General features: G+C 42.3%; 3 protein-coding genes across 4 annotated transcripts in view; 1 reads left to right on the forward strand and 2 right to left on the reverse strand.

The window, feature by feature from the left end:
• MKRN2 (makorin ring finger protein 2) overlaps window positions 1–3,673 on the reverse strand; it is a 35,613-nt gene extending 31,940 nt beyond the window's left edge. Inside the window, exon 1 of the mRNA XM_016209908.2 lies at window positions 3,588–3,673. Within this exon, the coding sequence (XP_016065394.1) occupies window positions 3,588–3,613 (26 nt within the window). The 5' untranslated portion in view covers window positions 3,614–3,673. The remainder of the gene's footprint in view (window positions 1–3,587) is intronic.
• A 4,045-nt stretch (window positions 3,674–7,718) lies between these two features.
• MKRN2OS (MKRN2 opposite strand) lies at window positions 7,719–13,912 on the forward strand. 2 transcript variants are annotated; one of them, XM_016209914.2, is made up of 4 exons: window positions 7,719–7,951; window positions 10,384–10,433; window positions 11,614–11,824; window positions 12,598–13,912. In XM_016209914.2, the coding sequence occupies exons 1-4, from the start codon at window positions 7,734–7,736 to the stop codon at window positions 12,833–12,835; spliced, it is 717 nt and encodes a 238-aa protein (XP_016065400.2). In that variant the 5' UTR covers window positions 7,719–7,733; the 3' UTR covers window positions 12,836–13,912. The 2 variants fall into 2 exon arrangements, with proteins under 2 accessions (XP_016065400.2, XP_016065401.2); XM_016209915.2 differs by having other exon boundaries at window positions 11,662–11,824.
• Window positions 13,913–22,479: 8,567 nt separating this feature from the next.
• The window catches only part of TSEN2 (tRNA splicing endonuclease subunit 2), a 35,312-nt gene continuing 34,218 nt past the window's right edge, over window positions 22,480–23,573 (reverse strand). Inside the window, exon 12 of the mRNA XM_016209909.2 lies at window positions 22,480–22,727. Within this exon, the coding sequence (XP_016065395.2) occupies window positions 22,668–22,727 (60 nt within the window). The 3' untranslated portion in view covers window positions 22,480–22,667. The remainder of the gene's footprint in view (window positions 22,728–23,573) is intronic.

A 23,573-nucleotide genomic window follows, 5' to 3' on the forward strand; every position in this document is an offset into this window, starting at 1 on the left:
AATATGATTATAATAATTGTACTTCATAGACTGCTGTGAGGTTTAGCTAAGACAATGCATGCAACTGCTTATCCTAACACGTTATAAATGCTCCAAGATGGTTTGTTGTTATTATGTAGTATTTTAACCAATGCTGCCGGTCAGGCATTACTATCCTTATTTTACAGATGAGGAAACTGTGGCACAGATGGTATCAGGATCAGAATCCGGAATTGTCCAACTCTGGAGCTCACAATGTTCCTACCACTTACTGAACAAAGTGCACCATGTTTTGTGACTTTCAAAGAATAAAAAACTCTAGGCTTGACTCAGGAAATTGAAATTCTAGGTCAACTAGTAATAAGTCAGAGGGACTCGAGGAGGAAAAAGTGGTTATCAAGCTATAATAAAGGCCTGCACCAGTGCTTTGAAAACAGATTGGAAGACATATGAGATGGTTAGGAAGGAAAATCAGCAAAAATGGTCCTCAGGTGAGATTTTTGGATAGAGCAGCATGTCAAGGAATCATTGGGGAGAGTTGACTAACAAAACTATGAGCTGCCATTCTTGCCATTCCAGACAATAAACATATAGTCTTTGTCAGTAAGTTTGGGAATTCTAGCACTTCACATTCATCTCTTGGAGATATAATGCGTATGGAAGCAAAACTAACACTTTGTCCTGCTGTCATTCAGAATAAGTACACCACATTCCACAGTCAATAACACAATCCGCAAAACACTTTGCACCCTGAGATAAATCAAAGCAATCTGTTTAGGTCTGTCTTCCAAATAAATAATACCTATAACATTTCCTATAAGTTACTAATGTCTGGAGAGAAGACATTTGTGATTAAAGCCCTGACGAGGTCGCTCAGTTGGTTAGAGCTTTGTTTGGCTACGCCAAGGCTGTGGATTTGATCCCCGGTAAAGGCACATACATGAATCAACCAATGAATGCATAAATAAGTGGAACAACAAACTGATGTTTCTCTCTCTCTCTCTCTCTCAAATCAATTTTTAAAAAAAAGACTTTAGTGAATAAGATAATAAGCCGAGAAAAGCTTTTCCACCACGGACACACTAATGTAAACCTGGAACTCTTGGTAATACTGCAGTTTTCTTCCATTTAAACATGTGTTCTGTTTTTATTTGGTTGAGCAGTCCTTACAAGGGCTGATTCCTTCACACCCATTTGGAAAGTGAATTTCCTTTACTTCCTATATGTTTTCCTTTCATATTAAAAGCTTTGAAAATTCCTACAGTAAAGAAACTTTCATTTAGCATTTCCCTAACTTATTTGGAAGCCATGCAGTCTACAAGAACAGGGACTCTGATGCCACAGCTCTGCCACTTGGAAGCCGAATGACACTGAGCCATCTCTTCAAAGCTGAGGCTTAGTTTCACGATCTATGGAATAGTCCTGGTTGCTGGACTACATGCAACATGGATGGTAGAGCAACTCAAAGAGCACCCAGCACATTGTAAACCCAACAAAATCGGATTGTACTTAAACAGAAGTGATCCCTTCTCAACATTCCAACCTTCTTAGTTTACATGCAACATCCTGCAGGACATCACTGTTTGGGAAACACAGACTAAAGCTTTCAGGTCAGGCCATCTGGTGCAGAAGGAAATTACCAAGATGATGCTGATTTAAGTTCTTGTCCCTGCAATTAGATGTGAAGTTTGGGGCACATATCAAGTCTTTCTGAGCATAAGATTTCCATATCTGTATAATGAGATACTACAGAGTTGAGATTCGATTATAAAGCATACATAAAGGTGTACTTTTTTTGTGGACCCATCTTAGGAGCAGTAGCCAGAATCTGCTACAGTCCACAATGACTAAGAAATTGCTCCAACAGGGGTGTAAAAATATATAAGTAGAGCCACTTTAAACTAGAACTGGAGCTGCCACCCCAGAGGAACTGCCTTGCAAGTTTTATGCCACAAGCCTTTGTAATGTTAAAACAGGGCAAAATAACCTTTATTGGGCCTAAAGCAACACTGTGCCCCAAGGAACTGTTTGCAAGGATAACAAGAAAGCAGATATGACTAACGACTTAAAATTAAAAACACTGTCTAGAATTAGCATCACTGTTAGCTTACCTGCATCACTAGAAATGCCTTCCTTCTACAGATGTAACTGTTCCCCTTCTCTTTTTCCTAAATACCCCTTGTCTCTGTTTCCTAACAGAAACACTATTTGGGTTTCTGCCTGAATCAGTGCTTCCTGAACAGCAATTCTTCCTTTTTAAAAATCTCAAATAAATGCGTATTGCCTCTCGCTCTGAAAAGGCATTTTAATTTTAGGTTAACACAAAACTTTATACAAATAAAAATAAATACACACAAATCTTCACAAAACACTTTCCAGTAAAAGTCTTTTGTGAAGACGTGTATGTGTGCGTATATACAAGTCTTTCCTATAGACACTAAGTGCAAATTTCTGATGACTGCTTAACACAAGTCATCTGAGCCTTGGATAAACTGATTGAACAGTTAATTATACACTAATGCTAAAAGGAAAACTTTTTCATAGTCACTTTTCAATTACTCATACTAATGAAGAGAAATAACATAAATGATACCTAAATAATCAGTTTATTACATAATTAAACTAACTTTTTTTTAGCAATGTTTCCCAGACAGGTTTTACTGAAAATAGTTATTAAAATAAAATTTGCACCTTCCAAGTATCAGTTCAATCAGACTAGGATGCCAATACTGGTAAGCCACAAGCTTACCAAGAAATAAGGGTGTTACACAACCAAGCTATTTCTATTCCACGGCAGCAATCACAGTGTAGTCATCCGTTCTGAATTTTCTACAGCCATCCATCCATTATCGTTATATTTCTCCACGAAAATGGGTGTCTCACTAAGAGAACAGCACCACTTAACTTCTGTTCCCTGCACTGTAAAATGGGAATATCTGCCTAATAGTGTTATTGTAAAGCCTAAAGACAATGAATATGAAGGACTTGGAAATATGCGGAGCACGTAAACTTTCAAAAAAATCCTACCTGCCGTTATTATTTTCCGCACAATGCTTACTTGCTTATTTTCTGTAAGTTTAGGTTGCATCGGTGTTCTTCTAATTCTCGGGAAACGAAGGCCGCTTTTGGGCCTCAGCTTCTCTGAGGCGCTCATCATCGATTAACGACCTACTCCTGCGTCGCATTCCCATTTGTAAACGACCTTTTAGCGTACCCTTACTCAAATCAATTCCAAATCTCCTTTTCCAGATAAACTTTAAGTTCCAAGAGCCCTTCTCCCAGGGCCCAAGCATCCCGCACGGCCCTGGCTAGCACGTCCTTCCAGCCCACGGGAGCCACGCTTCCAACTCGCAGCACAGCCCCCGCGCTGGCCTCATCCCGGGTCTCGGTTACGAAACACGGCCACACACCGCCGGGCCCCGGCTCGGGCCGCAGCGCTAGCTCCCCCTGGAAAAGCCCGACCACGAAGAGCCGAGCAACCTTCCACAAATCCGCTCCAGCCTCAGTTTCCCCGGCGGCAGCACCGGCGCGCACCGGTCGTCCAAGGGCCCCGGGGAGAGGCCCCAAATGACCCGGCGCTCCGAGACCCCGCAGAGCCGCACACTCACCTGCAAGTGACCTGCTTGGTGCTCATGGTGGTCGAGATACAGGCCGTGGGCGCACTGCAGCCTCTCGCTCCGGTCGCCGCCGTCGCCGCCTCAGCCCTGCCCCTCCCGCGCAGCAGCGTCACGACCGCGCACACCGCCCCCGCGTGTTGCACCTTTGTAGCGCCGGCCGGAAACCTCGCCGCCGTCACAATTGGTTCCGCCCCGGGAGGGAGGAGGAGCCGACCCCCAATCCCCGCGCTCCTTGTCCCGCATTTCCAAGCCTCCTGGGCCGGGCCTAGCGAGCTGCTTAGTTCCGCGGGTCTCATCCCCGGTGCCCGCTGTTAGTTCCTGCGGGTCTGCCCCCATCGCCGAGGGCATTACTCCGACCGGTATCTAGATGCACACTCTCTGAGGCCCTGTCTCCACGGTTCCCGCCCAGGCCTCACCTCCCAAGTGCGGAATTCCGTCGTCCTCTCTCGGTTGCTCTTTTTCAACATCTCTATTCCCATCCCGAGTTTTAGTCATTTTCTTCCCAGGCATTCCTCTGCTACCTGTCTTCTATTTCCCTCCAGAAGTATACAGGGTGGGGCAAAAGTAGGTTTACAGTTGTGCGTATGGAAAATAATACACTAGTTAATAAGTAAGAATATAAGAATAAACTCTGTGTTTCGCATACGCACAACTGTAAACCTGCTTTTGCCCCACGCTGGACTCTGGACCCTTTCCCCTGGTTCTCTATATCTTGCAGATCCTGCTTTCCAACGCATCCCCTCGTCTCCATTTCCACCTTCATCGTTCCAGTCTGAGCCCTAATCAGCCCTCCTTGCCTGGGCCCCTGCTAGGGCCTTTTAACTGCTCTTCTAGTCTGTTGCTAAACGAAACCTATTTTTAAAATGTCAGATGTCATTAACCTCCTCTAACCCTGGCTCCCTATTGCTTTTAAAAATATTCTTTTAAGAAATTATTAACATTGAGATATAACAGAAAAAACACATATGCCTGTATGAATTTTTACATATGTTTACACTCATAAACCACCACCCAGATCAAAGAACATTATCAATACCCCAGAGGGCTCTCTGTGCCCCTTCCCAATCAATATCTCCCAAAGGTGACTGTTATTCTCACCTCTATCACCACACATTAGGTTGTTCTTGACCTTGATATAAATGAAATAATTCAATATGTACTGTTTTGTCTGTCTTCTTTTGACCAACACTGTATCTGTGAGATCTATACGTGTTGTAAGAACAACATATACCTGCGTGTTGTTCTTTTGCTGTGATGTAAAAATATTGGCTTCCAATGAATGAGCACAATATATACTTCCAACTAGAACTTTTGAAATTTTTCTCATATTTAGGAAATACATTGGGAAATTTGTAGTTTTCAGTGTATAGGTCTTCGACAACTTTTATTAGATGCATTCCTAGGTATCTAGATTTTTTTGTATGCTATTTTAAATGATATTTTTTAAATGTCCTGTTTGTTGCTTGTTCCACGCTAAATTCATGTATTAATTCAAATGGTTTGTTTGTTGATTGTTTTGGATTTTCTACACATACAATATGCCACCGGCAAATGATGACAGTTTTACCTCATTTTCAACCTTTTTATCTTTACTTCTTTTTTAAAAATTTTATTTATCAATTTTAGAGAGAGAATTGAAGGGAGGGAGAGAGAGAGAAACATCATTTTGTTGTTTCACTTATGTATGCATCCATTGGTTGATTCTTGTGAGCTCCAACCGGGGATCAAACCCACAACCCTGCTGTGTCAGGATGAAGCTCTAACCACCTGAGCTACCCAGCCAGGGCATACCCTTTCTTTCTTTTTCTTGGCTTACTGTGCTGCTGAGAATCCTCACTGTAACCCTAAATAGAAGATGGTAATAGTGGACAACCTTGTCTTGTTCCTGAATTCAGGGGAATTACATAATATTTCACCATTAATTAAAATGTTGGCGCTAGGATTTTTGAAGCTATACATTATCAAATTAAGGAAGTTTCTTTCGGGTTTTCTTAGAGTTTTTATTATGAACATGTCTTTTGATTTTTTTAAAAAAATCAAATCCTTTCTTTCCCATATATTGAGAAAACGGTATTGTTTTATCCTTTGTTCTGTTAGTGTGTTGAATTATATTATTGATTTTTTAATGTTAAGTCAACCTTGAATTTCTCAGATAGAACCCATTTGGCATGATATATTATTTTTTTTATAAATCATATACTGTATTCTATTTGTTAATACTGTGTTTAGGATTTCTATATCCTTTGTCTGTAGTGCTCCTTCCTTGAAATGTCCATGACTGGCTTTGGTATCTGAGATATGCATGAGTTTGGAAGTCTTCCTTCTTTTCTATTCTCTGGAAATGTCTGTAATATAGGTATTAATTTTTTCTTAAATGTTTGGAAAAATTTACCACTGAAGCCATCTCAGCCTGCAGTTTACTTTAGCTTGGTTTAGTTTCTGTATTATACCTGTGATTGTCATTTCAGATTTCTGCTCTTATCCTTACTATGTCTCTTTTTATATTTTTTTGAGTTTAAATTGTTCTTGTTTTCTAGCTTCCTTTTTAAGTAAAGCTATAATTTTCCCTCTAAGCCCTTTAGTTGTATCCCACAGAAATATTTTTCTAATTTCCACTGTTATTTATTCTTTGATCTGTAAGTTATTTAGCAGTGTGCTGCTTAATTTCCAGACTACTGAGAATTTTCTAGTTAGCTTGTTCTTATTGATTTCTAGTGCAATCCCACTGTGGAATTGTCTATTCACCTTTTAGTTTGGCCAACATTTGATATATATTTTTTGAGGCCATGTTTTTAGTTAGGCTCAAATAAATTTGAGGTTGGCTAATGTGTTTTGCCAATACATTATAACTAATAAATGTCCCTCTTTGTGCTAGTTGCAATGTGATTCAAGACAGTGTTATATCAGTGAAGGAATCTATTTACCTCACTATTGTGCACATAATACACTATGTAAATTCATGTACAAAATCTGTTTCTAAGAATGCTAGTTGTTCATTACATCAGGGTACTGTTTTCAGTGAAAGAATGCACTGACCCCAGACAGAACGGTGCATGTAATACGCTATGTGAAAGATGTTTCTGAGGGTGCTAGTTCAAAAAAGGAAATGTCTCTAGAATCATAGAACAGACTGACAAATCTCAGAGGGAAAGTGGGGGTGGGTGGGGAGAGATTAACATAAGAATTTATATGCATATATGCATAACCCATGGACTCAGACAATAGTGGGGTGAAGGCCTGAGGGGAGGGGGTACTGGGGGGAGGGGATCAATGGGGGAAAAAAGGAGTCAATTGTAATCCCTTCAACAATAAAGTTAAATTTAAAAAAAAAGGAAATGTCTCAGAATTATTATTCTTTTGAAGTGTACTTTGTCTGATACTAATATAATTACATCAGCTTTCTTTCAGGTATATTTTTTCCAACTTTTTATTTTCAACTTACTTGGTATTTTTGTATTTCAACTGTATCTCTTGTAAGTGGCATATAGTTGATTGATGTTAAAATACAGTCCGAGAATCCCTCACACCCTCTCCCAATCAGTAACCCCCACCAAGGGTAACCACTATCCTTTTATTTTTCTTACTGTGCTATTTTTTTATAAGCAAGATTATTTCTATAATATAAAACATCAAAAGAGAATAGTCTCAAAGTAAGAATTTACTTATTCAAAACCAAAACAATATAACCTTTTGTAGAAACACAAAAATAAGTGTAGGTCCCTAATTCCAAGAGGCTCACAGGCTTATGACTAATTAAAGAACAGAGCTCTGGCAGAAACTTGAATCCAGCGCTGCTAGGGCAAGGGGATGCTGGAGGAAGCGAAGAAAGTTTTTACAGAAACCTAGGGCTTTAAAGGATGTGTTGGAGCTGGCTGCCAACAGTTGCAAAATGTACAAAGGCTCGGGAAGAAATGTGCAAGCAAGCACAAATGAAAATGAAAACGAAAGCGCCTTTGGATACTAGTTTATGGGGCGGCCTGGTTACTGGTTAATTCTATCCGATTTGGCTTCTGTGGCCGTCAATCAGAATGACGTCGTTGCTGATCAGGTTACTCAGACCGCCTGAATTTGCTACCTGTGCAATCAGGAAAAGGAAGCCTGGGGAAGCGGCCCCCGGTTGTGCAGGAGGGGAGAGCCATGCAGTGCGCAGAGGCCGGGAAGCCTCTAATTAAATTCAACCACTGCAGAAAATGCATCTACAGCTTCAGCGTGCCCAGACGCTGCCCCCTCTGCCGGCAGGACGTGGGCTCCAGGAAGCTGGAGGAGGCACCTGTGAGCATCTCCAACCCGTTTACCAACGGGCATCAAGAAAAATGTTCATTCCTCCTCAGACCAACTCAAGGGACGTTTCTTAGGTACAGTGTTTTTTGTGTTACATTGAATTGTGCAAACTTTGCTTCTGTGTTGTAGTCACTAAAACCTCCTTTTACAGTGAGGTGTGGTGCATAATTCTTTCGTTTTTTGGGGGTATTAAATTCTAAAAGGTAGGCCTACTTTCCCAGAGCAATAAGTGTATATGAAGGTCAAACCTACATATACAATTTTAAGAGAGAAAAATCCATAGTCTGGAGATTGTTTTACCCATAGATTTTGAGCTAAGAAGCTAATTGGAAAAATTACCCAGCAGCCAATCTCACCAAAATACTTTTATTGTGAGTTTGTAATTTCTGTGACAAACAAGTACAATGTAGAGAGCCTGAAGGATGACCACTTATAGGCTATTTTGCATGGAGGTGAATTAAATCGAAGACTAGAGCTGGTCTATTTCAGTTGCAGGCACCACCTGACTAAGATTTCAGAAATCAAAAGAAAGGATTGTACCTCCTTGAGTCCTCATGGGGTTTACAAATGGAATTGGGACTGGCTCTGCACAAGCCAGATTGTGAGAGAGCAGGGACGCTGCCGAAGGACGGCACATTTCAGGAAGCGCATCCATGTCTATCGTCCTGATCTAGCGCAGAGAACTTGCCGCCTTGAAATCCACCCTCCCAACTCTCTCATGCCCTCAAGAGTGCTTGGGATGAGAAAATTAGAGTTGGCTATTCACTCCCCTGCTAAGTAACTTTTCTTTTTTTTAATCCTCAGCAGAGGATATTTTTTCCATTGCTTTTCCTAGACGGGGTGGGAGGGCGCACATCTGTTGGTTGCCTCCTGCACGTGCCCCTGGCCTGAGTCATTGAGCCTGCAACTGAGGTATGCGCCCCTGGTGGGAATCGAACCCGGGGCCCTTCAGTCTGCAGGCCAGTGCTCTAACCACTGAGCCAAACTGGCCAGGGCTAAGTAATTTCTTTAATCGATTTCCTTCTTGTCCCTATGAGGCTGAAATGAACCAAAGTGTGTAAAAGGTGCTGCTCCAAACTGTTTTATAAGAGCCCCTCATTCATGCTGGCCTGAGGTCATTAACTGGTTGGATTCCAAAAGCTTTTGAATAAAGTGGCTAAAGTTTGGAATTCATTTGCCATCATAACATGGTTCATTCAACAAATACTGAGCTGCTCTGTGTGGGAGACTAGCGATGTCACAGTGAACAGACCACAGCCCGCACTCAAAGGACACACGACAGGCTTTCTGGTTGGCCCCTAATGACCTTTACTTACTCTACAATGTGGAGGTGGTACTGGTGGCCCTGGCCCTGGGTGGTGTTGAAACAAGTCATATGTTTTGGCACCCTTCCACCCCCTTAACCTCTCAGGTCAGGATCTGCAGTCTTTAAGTAGCCCCCTGCCCACCAGACCCTCTAAGGCCAACTTCCAGCTATTTCCTTCCTTTCCATCCAATTTCCAAGCCCTCAGGATTGACTCTCACAATCACCTTGAGACGATCTCACCTACTTCATAAAAGAGAACCAGCAGTGACCAAAAGGAATCACTAGGGCTCTGATCTAACTAGATTAGGATCCCTTGGGGCTGCCACAAGATGACCTGGGGGGACTGCTCTGAAGAAGGCGGGGTAGCCATTTTTGTCCTCGGTCATTTAAAAACCTGCAACTGCTTGCTTTAATGAGGAACCAAATATCCAGACCTGTGGTCTGAGAAAGGAGCTTTATCATTTAAAAATAACCTCTGATTTATTCAACACCTCTATGTGGCAGGCACTCAACAGACATTTTATTCGTACAACCAGCTCACTAAGAGGCTTATGATATTCCCATTTTATAAATGAGGAAACAGATCAGAGAGTAAGTGACTTGCCCAATGTCCCAGGGATAGTAAGTGATGGCTTGGGACTGTAAATGAAGGTTAAATTATATGGATTTATACATCTAATGTCCAGTCTCAGGTAAATAACTTCAGGAAACAAGGGCTGTCCAAGAGGAATGAGTGTGGTCACATGCTACGAGACCAAAATGGGCTATAATACTTTGGAAGGTAGTGGTCTGCTGAGATGCATTCAGGACCCTCACCCAATAGCCTGAGGAACAGAATGTCACCTCACATAACAGGAGGAAAGAGTAAGGAGCTCCAACAACTGACCTCTGGGTGGGCTCCTCTGCCAGGTGTTACGCTGGCTTTCTGCTCTAGCAGGACTGGCCTTCTGGCGCATTCACCTTTAGTATTGGGGGTGGGGTGTGTGCTGGCAACAAAATCCAGACTGGGGGCGGGGGAAATTTTAGGTTTCAAATGTATTCTTGGCCTAACCAGCTTTGAAACAGGGCTTTCACTACCCTGGACACTGATGGCAGGTCTGAAACCAACCAAGAGAGGAGGCCCATCACTCTCCCACTTTAAGTAGCAACTCTTCATGCCAAACATATGCAAATGAGAGAAAAAATACTTGTTTCTTTCAGGGAGTATGACGGAAGGTCTGACCTTCATGTTGGAATAGCCAACACAAATGGTAAGTGATTTTTCATATATTATTTTAGCTTACAAAGTCCCCAAAGTACCCAGAGGAGAGCAGTATTTCTAGTGATCATGCAACAATTAGTAATCCCTCTGGTCCCTGGGATCTCCTGCTGCACCATGAGGTAAGCGATGCTAATACTTGACTTTAGAGCAAAGTATTACTAATAAGACTAAGTATTTGAAAAAAGGTCTTTAATATTTTCTCAGCCAAGAGCAACAGAAACCTTTTAGTTTTTTGGTGTTTAAAAGGGGAAGAAACAGAATTCTGAAGAGACTGAGTTGCCTAAGACCTCATCTTGTGTGGGACCAGACTCTGGACCCAGGCCTTCTGCTTCCCAAACATATTCTCACTCAGCCCACTGTGTTCCTGGGTCTCCAGGAGGTAGGCAGGAACCTCATGGATAAGTCAGGGGACATAACTCCTACGTAAGTGGTGGGGCTTGCAGTGGCTTGCTTTAAAAAAACTTTTTTTAAAAAAGAAGCATGTTTAAATAAAAGTTCCTTTGGCCAGATTTAGTTCTGAGGGCACAGAGTCCGCAGCACTTGAACCCAGAACATTCTTGTCTATAGGAAAAGGGCTTGGGTAAGCCACTTGCAGAAAGTTTCAAGCCTGGGAATGGTGAGCAAGGCCAGCCAGGTGAGGTATTGCTCACCTCCTTGAGGCAGGAGAAGTTGACATTGTGAACAGAAACCTGGGACTGGGTTTTTGAACTCAGAGTTATCCACATGAGCAGTAAAATTTACCACCAATCTGATCAATGGAAATTTACTGCTGATTTAAGGGACGATAGGCCCATTTATAAATAGAGAACTTCAACAAAAATATTTGGAGATGATTATCCTGGTGCCTGATATTGTCCGTTTCCTGGGGGTGACTTCAGAGTGCTGAAGAGCAGGTGGAGCAAGAACTGGGTTTCCCTGAAGGAACTGCTTTGCAGAGAGCAGGGATGTGGGGGCAGGAGCTCCATAGCCTCTCAACTCCAGGCAAGACCCTCTCTAAACCTCCTAGGTGGGTGGCTGCCTCCTGAACTTGATGATCCTGGAGGGAGGAGGTTCTGGAGCCTCTCATGGCCTATTGCTAACTGGCAGTAATCAGAAAGTGCAATTGTAGTTTCTGATATGTAAAGTTACTGTGGTGGCTGCTTTCATTTTCTGACGTCCCCTTTTCACAGAGGTGCACTTCCCCTCAAGCTTCTGCACGACTCTGGTTTTGGTTGCAGGAGTCGTCTATAATTACACCATGCACGGTGTCCAGCGAGATGAAGCAGGCTGGGAGCAGAGTATAAGTATCCCATTATTGCAGCCTGGCATGTTTGGACTGATGGACCAGTGGGACAAGTACCTGGAAGACTTCTCCACCACGGGGGCCTGGCTGCCTCACAGGTATGAGGCTGCAGAGACCACCTGCTCCCTGGCTCTCATTTGCCATGCAAGTGTGATCTCAACTCACAGAGGACTCTAAGCTGCATTTAGTTGATCCCATACCAAGATAGTAGTAGCACCTGTAACAAAATTTAAGCAGGGGTTGATTTACTTTAGGGTTTCTGCAGAGGTGAGCCAGTTTACATTACATAATAGAATCAGAGTATTTTAAGAACTGAAAGGACCAGAACTTAGAACTCCAGTTATTTTAGTTATTTGACACTTAATAATCATATCTACAGCCATATAATATTCCCTAAAACAAAAAAATTTTAAATGGTATTCAAAATTTATAAATATTTCAAGGTCCTTTTTTTGGTTTTAGCAATTTTGAAATGACTTTCTCAATTCCTTGCTCCCTTCACACTTTACATGCATATTTGTCAATTTAAATTGTTTTCAGGCTACGCTTCAGGTAAGTTTAGACACTGTGGAATATCCTAAAATTTAAGGTATGAAATTCTACTTCTAGAGTCTAGAATTTCAGTGAAATTAAGTTCCCTAAGTTGGGGTTTATATGCACCTTCACTCACCACTCTGAACATTTAGTTGAGTTTCATCTGTACTTAAGTTGAAAGCAGAAATAGCCCAAGATGCCAAGTGTCCCTGCACAGGGTGGGGCCCAGCTCGCCGAGTGCGCCCAATTTCAATTACGAAAGGCCTTCGGCAGCTTTGTGGCCTGCTGCTGAGCAGCTTCTAAAGCTAAGCCTCTTCTCCATGTCCTTGTTTTGAAGGTATGAGGAAGACAGCTACAACTGCTACAGTTACACCCTCACATTCATTAACTGCATTCTGACCACAGAAGGAAAGGAGCAACTGGACAAGAATGAATTCACGGAGAAATTTGTGGTCCCAAGGACTAGGAAGGCTTCTAAGTACATAACACTCTACCGGGCGATAGAAGAGCGTGGCTTCTATGCGATTGACCATCCAGACCAAGAGTCAAGCCCTCCTCCGGGAAGTGGTTTGTGATGAGAGCGCTATGTAATTGCAGAAGGGACAGGACATTTGGGGGCAGCTACCTTTAATAGATAATAGGGATTTCTAAATACATTAAACTGTGCTTAATAAAAAAAAGTGATAGGGCTTTCCTTTAAGCATACTTCAGCTTACTGCAGTACAAGAATTTGCAAAATTAATAAATATTGCCCTGAGTTTTCAAAATTCTTTTCATAGCAGTATGGTTTTCAAACTGAGAATCTATGTTAAAGCATAAAGTGGCAGCATCTTTTATTCCCAGAACAATGAAAACTCTTCCTATAAATTAATCAGAGCTGAATAAATTCACCTTTCAATATGAATCCAGAAGGTGGCGGGGTTTGTAACAAGGTGAACAACATATTTACAATGTATGAAGTAATGAGTATTTTCACGTCACTATTTTTCTTTAAGAAGCATAGGGTGGCCTCTTGATGGTCAACAGTAGGGAAAAAAAGAAAAAGAGAAAGGAAAGGTCTTAGACTCTAAGTCAGGAAATGGGCCCTCCTGAATTAGCCTTCCTAATCCATATGCACAAAATGGACTGCCAATTCCTGGGAAGTGGAACACCAGTTTGTTTCCTTCTCATTCTGGCTGACCTGACACGAGATCAGCTGGGTTTACTATAGCACCTTCTCTTCCCATTTTTTCTTTCTTTTTAAAAAAATTTATCTTTATTCTTGAAAGTATTACAGATGTCCCCTTTCCACCCTGCCTCTGCCCCACTCCACCCTGCCTCCTCCCCTCTCTAGGCCTTCACCACACTATTGTCTGTGTCCATGGGTTATGCATATATGCATATAAATTCTTTGGTTACTATCTCTTCCCACTTTACTTTTATTATTACTATTATTTTTAATCCTCACCAGAGGATATTTTTTTCCATTGCTTTTCAGATTGTGTGGAAGGGAGGGAGAGGGGGAGAGAGAGAGAGACAGACAGATAGACAGACAGATAGAGACACAGAGAGAAACATACATCAATGTGAGAGAGACACATAGATTGGTTGCCTCCTGCATGCGCCACGACCAGGGCCAGGGATTGAGACCGCAACTGAGGTATGTGCCCTTGGCTGGAATCGAACCCAGTCCCTTTCAGTCCGAGGGCCAACGCTCTAAGCACTGAGCAAAACTGGCTATTAGGGCTCTCTTCCCACTTCAAATGCAGACTTCAGAAAGGACTTAGTGAAGGGTTGTCTTGTTTCTCTAATACTCAGGAGAAGGAAGGGGAAAGCTGGAGTGGACAACCATAAAGAAATGAGGTGACTTTAACAAGCATGTCAGAATCTGTACACCCAAATAATCATGAACCTTTAAACTGCCAGTCAGCAAAACATTTCAGAATTCCTCTTTGGCGCCTGCTTCCAGAACTCACATTTTGGCCAAATGTGATACACGACTCCACCTAATCTTATTCTCCAGCCTGGCCACCAAGTGACGTCTAACTCCAAAAGCTAAACCTATCCTCAAGGTACTCAACCTCAAAGCACCAAGCCCATCTTCAATGTTACCACCATCAAAGTACCAGTCATTACTGAGTAATACAGATATTCAGAAAACTTGCTACAGATCCTTAAAGCTTGTTCAAAAGAGGTGTTTGGTCAACATTTCAGCACTGGCAGCCGCAGTGGGAAAAAACGCAGGGCACACTAATGTTTGTACTTGTAAGTTCTGGTACTTTTCTCTAAGAAAAGCGAAACTTCCCATGGGGAACATGATACCACTTTAAACAGCACTGTGACTGCTATTCTGTGGTGTTCAAGAATTCGTGACGATCTCAGCAGGTAAAGATAAAAATGTGTTGAGTTTGGGGAAGAGTATTCCAATTTGCCCACATGCTCTTAGGACTCCCCTTCTCTGGTCCCATTCTTTACCTAGCTACTGGTAATCACAGTAGCTGCAGTTAGCAAGTATTCATACAGGTCTCCACACCAGAATAAACACTCCCTATTCTTCCCTTTCACTCAAGACCACCCTGAGAAGTAGTAGTAACATTATGTAGACGAAAAGGGAAACTGAGGAAATGACTTGCCCAAAGTTGCACAATGGCAAAACCAGTGTTTAAAGATGTTTGACTGCAAAGTCCATGCACTTAATTCCTGGGCCACCTGGTAACCTGAAAGAGACCAGTGGTACCTAGGACGTGTGCTGCAACTGGGTCAGCAGTTTTTGTACTAGATAAGATAAAAAAGAAAGTAAGGATTTTGCTTTCATCAATATTCAAATATAGAGAGGAAGTAAGTAATATGTCACAAAACAATGCAAATAAAATAAGAATAAGAATTGTTAATATCAGGAATGCCAATTTCATGCTACTTTTTCTTAGTGCTGCATCCCTTCCTTTTCAAAGCGTCAACAGTCCTCTTTTTCTATTTTAGGGGCTGCTACACAACCTGGAGGTGACACTGGCAGTAGTTGACCTGTTATATCTTCATTTTAGCAGGCTATAAATTTCCTACTCATAAAATCACAGTACTAGGTTTTACCCCTAATAAAGGAAATTAAACATCTCATAACACCAATAGATGGCAATGTTGTTCTGTTTTTAGAATTATAAACTGAGAATTTGATTGTTTCCTGTATCATACCAGACAAGGGCTAACTGAAGGACATGGAGATTCAGCATTGGCACCAGCTCTGTTTCCCAGATGAAGTCTGAGTTCTCCCTGGCACCTCCCAAAACACACTTCTTCATCTCAGCACTTAGCACTGCCCCATGCACACAGGTGGTCCTCCATCAATGCTCACGGAATGACAGACCACTGGGCTCCTTTTCAGAAAGGTCAGAGTTTGCCTCAGTGTTACTGATTTGAAAGACTAAAATGACCCACACAAAGGTATTTTTCCAAAGCCTCTATAGTATGCATGGATTAGTATTATAACCAGGAAAATCCAAAAAAACATTACTTTTTAAAAACTCCACAATGGCCATATCTACCTCCCTTTATTCAGGAAGTGCTTACTGCCTCATCTCCCCATCTTTAGAGCTGTCTTCAATGACTTTACCTCAAACTATTTTTCTATCATCTTCTCCATTGTGTTACCTACTAGGGCATAAACTAGGCTTTGCAATCCCTAGAAAGAATGGTTATAGCAATGCTTACACTTTTGGTTTATCTGAAAGGGGAAAAAGTATACCTACCATGTGCCAGACACTTTCATATGTCATCTCATTTAGTCTGCAAAACAAACTCAGGAGGTAGTAATCATTTCCATTTCACAGTTGAGGAAACTAAGGCTCAGAGTGATTAGGCAGTGCTTCCAAGGTTGCCACTGTTTTGCTAAGCTAGACTTGGAATTTGGACCAAGTTTTCCTGATTCCACTGTTTCTACCCTATCAGAATGTACATTTAAGTTAGGAAGATCTACCTTTGCAATATTGTTTCAGAATATGTAAACATTCCAAAATATTTAAATACTTAAGGCTTTTTGCTTAAAAGAAATAGACTGAATTGCTTTGAAATAAAAAATATTACCTCTTAATTTAACAATTTCACAAATGTGCTCTTCCATATCATGTATTCTTAAGTGAGGCATCCCTGTATTTTGCAAAATGGTAATAAGACTTAAAAATGTTTTAGTATATATCTATATCTATCTATATCTATATCTATATGTATATAGCAAAGATTTAAGCTAAATTGATGGGTTTAGACATCTCAATCCATTTTAGAAATGGGCCTCAGTTACAGTTTTAAGGAAGTTAACATTCATGGGGTAATTATTTGAGTTTGTAATCAGATTTCTAAAAATTCAATTTGGTTGGTGAAATCATAAATGGAAGGTGGGTGGAGGAGAGGAGAGACATTTCTTTTTAACCCAAGAACTCCTTAACAAGGGGAAAACTAAATTAAAAAACACATTCAAGTAAATGATAGCTTTTTTAAAAAAAGAGAAAATGAAAATGCTTTAACAATAAAGGCAAAATAATTATGATAAAATGAAAACTAATAAATAACAAAGAACTTTCAGATTAGTATACTATGTTCAAAATCATAGGGAAACATGATAAACCTGGTAAACCTGCCTAAAACCATTTCCCATTCACGTTGGTTTATCCCTGCCAAGTGTTGCGTTTGAATCAATTACAGAAGTGAATCCCTGTATGAGAGAACTCTGGATGCCACCATTTCCCCTCACAGTTTGGGGATGAGGTCAGAAAACGTTAGCCTCTAAAACTGAAGCTAAGAGAATCAACATACAATAACCAACTGCACAAGTAACTGCCTTAATAGATGACAGGTATCTGTGGTTCTTAGGACACAAGTGCTTCCTCATTCCCCTCCATAGCGAATCACCACAGCTGCAAATTACTAAAAGTACACTATGAGCCAGACACTGTGCTAATAAGCACCTTGTAAGAACCAACGCACATAATCCTCCCGCAACCCTCTGGGGTTGATAACATTATTATTTTTTATTGAGTTGAGATTCATATTACACCAACCCGCTTTAAAGTGAAAAACTCGGTGGCATTTAGTATGTTGTGCAACCACCTCTGCCGAGTTCCAAATCATTTCATTGTCCCGAAAGGCAACTCTGTACCCACGAGGCAGTTGCTCTGCAGTCCTCCCTCCCCACTGCCCCTGGTAACCACCAATCTGCGTTCTCTCTCCATGGATTTACCTACTTGGGGTATACAATTGGAATCAAACAATATGTAACATTTTGTGCCTGGCGTCTTTCACTTGGCATGTTTTCGAGATTCATTCACGTCGTAGCATGTCAATACTTCTTTTTGTGTGTGTGTGGCTGAATAGCATTCCATTGTATGTGTATGTTGATAACACTAACTTCATTTCGTTGTTGTTAATCCTCACCTGAGGATGTTTTTCCATTGATTTTTTTTAGAGAGAAGGGAGGGAGGGAAGGGGGGAGAGGGAGAAACATTGATGTGAGAGAAACACATCCATTGGTTGCCTTCTGCACCCGCTCTGACTAGGGCCGGGGATCAAACCTGCACCTCAGGTATGTGCCCTTGACCAGGAATCAAACCCACGACCCTTCAGTTCACAGGCCAACACTCTAACCACTGAGCACACTGGTCAGGGCACATTAACTTCATTTGATAGATGAGGGAAACTAAGGTTAAGATCGTATAGCTAGCCTGGCTGGCGTGGCTCAGCAGCTGAGCACTGACCTATGATCCAGGAGATCAAGGATCGATTCCTGGTCAGGGCACATGCCCAGGTTTTGGGCTCGATACCCAGTAGGGGGCGTGCAAGAGGCAGCTGATCAATGACTCTCTCATCATTGATTTTCTCTCTCTCTCCCTCTCCCTTCCTCGCTCTGAAATCAATAAAGATACATATATATGTATATATATACATACATAAAAAGATTGTATAGCTAGCCTTGGCCTGTTTGGCTCAGTGGTTGGAGCGTCAGGCTACAGATCGAAGGGTTGTGGGTTCAATTCCCAGTCAAGGGCACATACCTGGGTTGTGGGTTCTCCCCGCCGCCAGTCAGGGCATGGGCGGGAGGCAACCAGTCAATGTGGCTCTCTTACATCGATGTTTCTCTCTCCCTCCTTCCTTTCCATTCTCTCTGAAAAAGCAATGGGGGAAAAATATCAAGTGAGGATTTAAAAAAAAAAAATCGTATAGCTAATAAGTGGGTGCAAACCTAGGTCTGACTCCAGACTAAGGAGCTCTTAGCCATCCTGCCCTCCACCCAACGCTGATCAGAGAGACCAAGGAATTGCTGAAACTTAATACCAAAACCAGAGTCATAAGCACTTCAAAAATCCTGAAAACTGTAAGCTACGGACTCTGAGGTGGTGGTGCCTTAAAGGCAGGAAAGGTCTGCAGTTACAGAACCACACACAGGTGCCCTGCTGCTCCCTGGGCACTTCCAACGGTGACTGCCTAATTCTAGCCACAGGCTCTTCAGAAGGCAGGCTAAAGGTAACTCAACTCACTCCAAGGACAAATAGCCCCTGGCACACAGAGGCTCTCCTTGAAATCCTCTCACCTCTCCACTTTTTCTGTGTACAATGTTTGCAGTTATCAGATGAGCCCAACTTCCACAAACACATTTCAGTTCTCAACCCAGATTTAGCTTTGAGCATGGACACTGTCTTCTTGGTCTCTTGCTAGTTTGGGTTTGAGCCACCCCTTCCAGGAAGGGAGGGGAAACTCCTGTGTCAGGTGTTTTTTTGTTCTCCTTTGTCCATATAACCACGACAGAAATATTACCATCGGCCCCATTTTAGAGGTATGGAAACTGAAGCTCATAAAGGGCAAGTTGTCCAAGGTCACATAACCACTGAGAGGCAGAGCTGAGATCTAAATGGGTCCTTTCTAGAGGCTCATTCCACAACCTAGCCTTCAATAAAATTATCTCCAGGGAAACTAATTAAAAGCTAAGAACTGTCCGTCCGGGTGTGGCTCAGCAGCTGAGCAAAGACCTAGGATCCAGGAGATTGTGGTTTGATTCCTGGTCAGGGCACATGCCCAGATTGCGGGCTTGATCCCCAGTCGGGGGTGTGCAGGAGGGAGCTGATCAATGATGACTCTTTCATCATTGATGTTTCTCTCTCTCTGAAATCAATAAAGGTAAATTTAAAAAGAAAAAGAAAAAAAAAGCTAAGACCCACACATTGTTCCCAGGTTCTCAATCCTGGATCCACAGATAGTCCTCACAGAATCTGTGAAGCTCCTGAAGATGTATGCAGAATTACATACCAAGGGGGTTCTTGGTGAGAGGGATCTCAGGTTTCACCCCTACCTTTGAGGTAAGAGACCACCACCCAACTGTGCCAGCACATACCCAGCCCTGTGTGGAGTGGAGGGCAGCCTTCCTCTTTAGCCTCCAAATGGAAAAGCCCTACTGGGGCTGGATTTCTGACGTCATGTGATTTTCTAGGCTGGTGTCACTTCAGTGATGGAGATCACGTAAAGGCACTGAACGCTGGAACTCTCAGGCCAAGTCTTCTGCTTGCACTTCTGCCAGTGGCCATATCTCTGAGCCTCAAACCTTACTTTTGTGGAGGGACTCACCACCTAAACTCAAAAGGCTGTTGTGGGATAAACAAGAACATGGGTGTCTGCCCCATCTCAACTCTCACTATCTGAATATTTACTGTAACAATTTGCAAAAAATGTTATCCTACATTGGTTATCTAAATTAAAAAAACAACAACACGAATATGCAAGAGTGTGCAGCAAAATCATTCAAGCTGTGTATGGACTGGAAAGAGGACAGGGCACGCGCTGCTGTTTTAGGTGACTGATGCGTGCGCTGTTTGGGAGGGTGGTCTATTATCACATCATTTTCCCAACTTTATTAAGTAAAAATGTCTCCTGTGGAAGTGGAAAAGCCTATGAAGAAAGTAGGTGTTACAGAGGCCTAGGAAATACCACTGCACTAGGAAAAAAACAGTTGGAAGTGATAGTGTATTGAGAAAAGTGATCATGTAAAAAGTAGGATCTTGGCCAAGCAGGTGTCTGCCTTTGTTTTTTCGCACTAGGTTGACAAGATTTAGCTGTGAAAAATGTTGGTTCCACAAAGTTTCATGGTGTTCTTGAACGTGGTGTGCTATTTTTAGTGAGATTCTTGTGCAGCTGGTCAGCCTGATGCCATTTGAATACATCCTGGTACAGCGGGTGACTTTGAACGCTTTGGGAGAACTGGAAAGTGATGGAGGAAAGAGAGGATGGGTGGAAGGATTTCAGTTTTAAAGCAAGTCTGGAAGGTTTGAGAGATTTAAGGACCATGTAAGACTGACTCTTTGAGGGGTGTGGGTGAAGCAACTTCTGCTCAGTGAGGCTGTAGCATCTCCCCTGGTGAACTGCAGAATCTCCCAAAGGTGGTTTTATTGCTGAGTAAATTTCCAATCTTGATGAACTTGCATGTTTTTTTTTTTTTTTTAAAAACAACTGCCATCTGGTACATTTATTTCAGAAGGTAGGAAAAAACTGCTAGGAACTAATACTTCCAAAGATAAGCTAATACTGCTTTTAGCTGGGAACTGTGAGGGTGATGTAAACCAAAACTGTTGCTGGTGTACCATTCCAGAACCCCCAGGGCCCTCCGGTAATGCTGAAGAGGGTATGGCCTGCTACATGGTGTCCAAACTTATACATAAGGAAGGAAAATTTTCCATACAAGGCTTCTTTGATTAAAGATGTTGTTTTGGATATTCTTCTAGAGCTTTCAGTTACAAATATCTGTGTGATCTTTGGCTTCTCTATGTCTTTATTGTAGCCTTTATATCAAGGAGTCACCACAGCCTTCAATTCACCTTAGTTGATGACAAAGCACCTGAGGTGCAGTGTTGACAGGAGTACTGAACTTGGATGAAGGATTCATGGAAGAGTTTTTACCATAAAGGCACTTGATGCACTGATTAGGCTTTGAAAGAAGTATCACTACAAATGACAAATGAAATAGGGAAGAAATGCTTCCTGAAATTTTTTGCCAACATTAGTTTTGAGAAAGTGATGATTCAAAGTGAAGTCTTTCACTTTGCTAAGGAGCCTGGAGTAAGCAAAGTGAACAGTAAAAATGTTGAAGAACTACTGGTATCACTAGTAAAGAGCAAAGAAGTTACTAAGATGACTGGTCTGAGGCAGGGGAGGAAGGGGAGCTCCATTAAAATGTAGAGCATGCAGACACAATGACTGTTGCGAGAGCAGGAGTATGATGTGAACGGAAGCACCGCAGAAAAGCACAACTATAGGCAGAATCTTAGGCTGTCAGGAGCTCTAAGATCACCCACCAAGGCAATGCAAACAAGTGCCCATTTGGTGTGTTTTTCATCTCAGCTTCCAAAGAGTTCTTAACCATCTACTTCTGGAGTATTTAGTGCCAAGCAGAGGACTGTCCATCAGTGTCTTGAATTTGGAAAGTGGATGAGTCTCAGATGATGGATCCCTCACTCCTGCACTGGCTCCCTCTTGCTCGTTCCCCCACCCCCATGCCCTCTGTCCGTTTCCCTCCTCTTGCCTCCAAATGCCACTCCTCAGGCAACTCTCCATTGGGGTATCACCAATTAAAAAAAGGTTTTAACTAAATGTTAACTGCACTCATTATGTATCTTCCTTCATATATTACTTCACCACCTATTTTTACTTTGTAACAAGTTCACTAAAGCAAGGTGCAATTTTTATCTAATACTGCATGATAGTGTTGTGTATTCTGCACAAATATGCCCACCAATTAGTTCACTGACAAATAATTAGGTAACTGATGTTTTAAATGCTTTCTATGATACAGAAACCCTTGTTAAATATTAAATGGATTGTTATGTGTTTGAGTAACTGGTTGCAGTTCTTGGACAAGCAGAGACACATCATTTTTTCCATTTAAAACAATGGAACATAGCATCCTGCAACCCCAGACCTGTTCTCCAGCTCTCGCCCAGGAACGGATTGGATGTGGGCAACAAGAGATGCCTGAGTATGAAAGTGCTGCTTTGGAAACTGTAGAGTGCCACATAAACGTAAACTATTACCATTTTCAAGTAAAATCGGAGTGAAACAGACTTTCCCTGTTGCTGGACCAGTCTTCTTGGGACTCATCTACCCAACCTCCTCCCTGAGCAGGCGAGGACACGATGGGGCCTGGGGGCGAGGAGCTACGGCCAGTCCCAGCCAGTGCCGGTTCAAGGACAGAATCTGAAGTCCCGCACAGGGCTCTTCTCCTGTGTAATTTTATCTTTTAAAACACTAACAGTTTTCTGGTTCTGGGAGCGCCATGCCCTTTAAAACTTTTAAATTAATGGCCAATTACAATAAAAGGACTCTACCTCATCCTGAACTTGGCTTATTGTAGGAGACTTAATAAATATTTGTTGGTGAAATTGGAAATCTGAGGTTGAAATGTTAAAGTTCGTCTTGGTCACTCCTCTCTCGTGAAGAAACCCAACGGCTTAGAATCACCTCCTGTAACCAAACCAAGCAAAAAAGGGGAATGAATTTCAAAAACAGAAATAAAAGAACATGCTAGGCATGGGACATCGCAGCTACATTTCACAAAAAGCTGTCTATATAATGAGGATACCTGTTTCCACCTTATAACTGAACATTTGGAGGAAATGTGAATGTAGCAATACATACACCTTACATGCAAATAGTATCTACCACAACCGTGCAAAGATTTTAAAAGCTGAACTGGCCTCAGCTGTGGATTTCCACTAGCACTTTCCAGGACTGGGCGTGCCAGTACAAAGGCTCATATTTAACATCAGAACTAGGTCTATGATGGTGCTGCTATATCCAAGTCAGCACTGAGAGGACTGAAGTGGATCTGGATTGCATTCTGTAAAAAGCTAATCTAGGGGGAATGGCAGGGCAAATTGAGGGGATGGGGCGCTGGGGCTCTCGAGCAGGTCTGCAGTGGGATGGGGCAGTGAGACCGAGAAGGAAGGGTGCAATGTCAGAGAAAAACAATGAGGTGCTGGATGTGCTGGAGGGGTCAAAGTAAGGGCAATGGATGGGAATATTAAACACTGAGTGACTTGACAATGAACCTGGCAGCACTGGCAGTGAAAATCCTGCTGGGAAGATGAGGAGATTGAGCTCAACACAGAGCCCCAGAAGTCAGAGGAGAAGTTCAAGGAAGGAATGTCAACAGTGACACTTCTAGTCTCTGGGAATCAGACTGAGAGGTCCTGGCCTGGCCAGAAGGTCCTAGGACATCTGGGAAAGCAGTTTCAGCCGAGCGGTGAGGACAGAAACAAATCACATCGCAGGTAAGGAAGCAGCAGGAATTGAGGGGAGTGAGAGTGG

Source organism: Miniopterus natalensis, chromosome 15 (genome assembly GCF_054644295.1).
Source record: "Miniopterus natalensis isolate mMinNat1 chromosome 15, mMinNat1.hap1, whole genome shotgun sequence".
Lineage (NCBI taxonomy): Eukaryota > Metazoa > Chordata > Mammalia > Chiroptera > Miniopteridae > Miniopterus > Miniopterus natalensis.

Excerpts from the sequence above, each read along its gene's own strand:
- MKRN2OS (XM_016209914.2), top strand. The coding sequence starts at position 7,734 with ATGCAGTGCGCAGAGGCCGGGAAGCCTCTAATTAAATTCAACCACTGC. Across the intron at positions 7,952-10,383 it reads ACTCAAGGGACGTTTCTTAG|GGAGTATGACGGAAGGTCTG; the intron begins GTACAGTGTTTT and ends TGTTTCTTTCAG. Across the intron at positions 10,434-11,613 it reads TGGAATAGCCAACACAAATG|AGGTGCACTTCCCCTCAAGC; the intron begins GTAAGTGATTTT and ends CCCTTTTCACAG.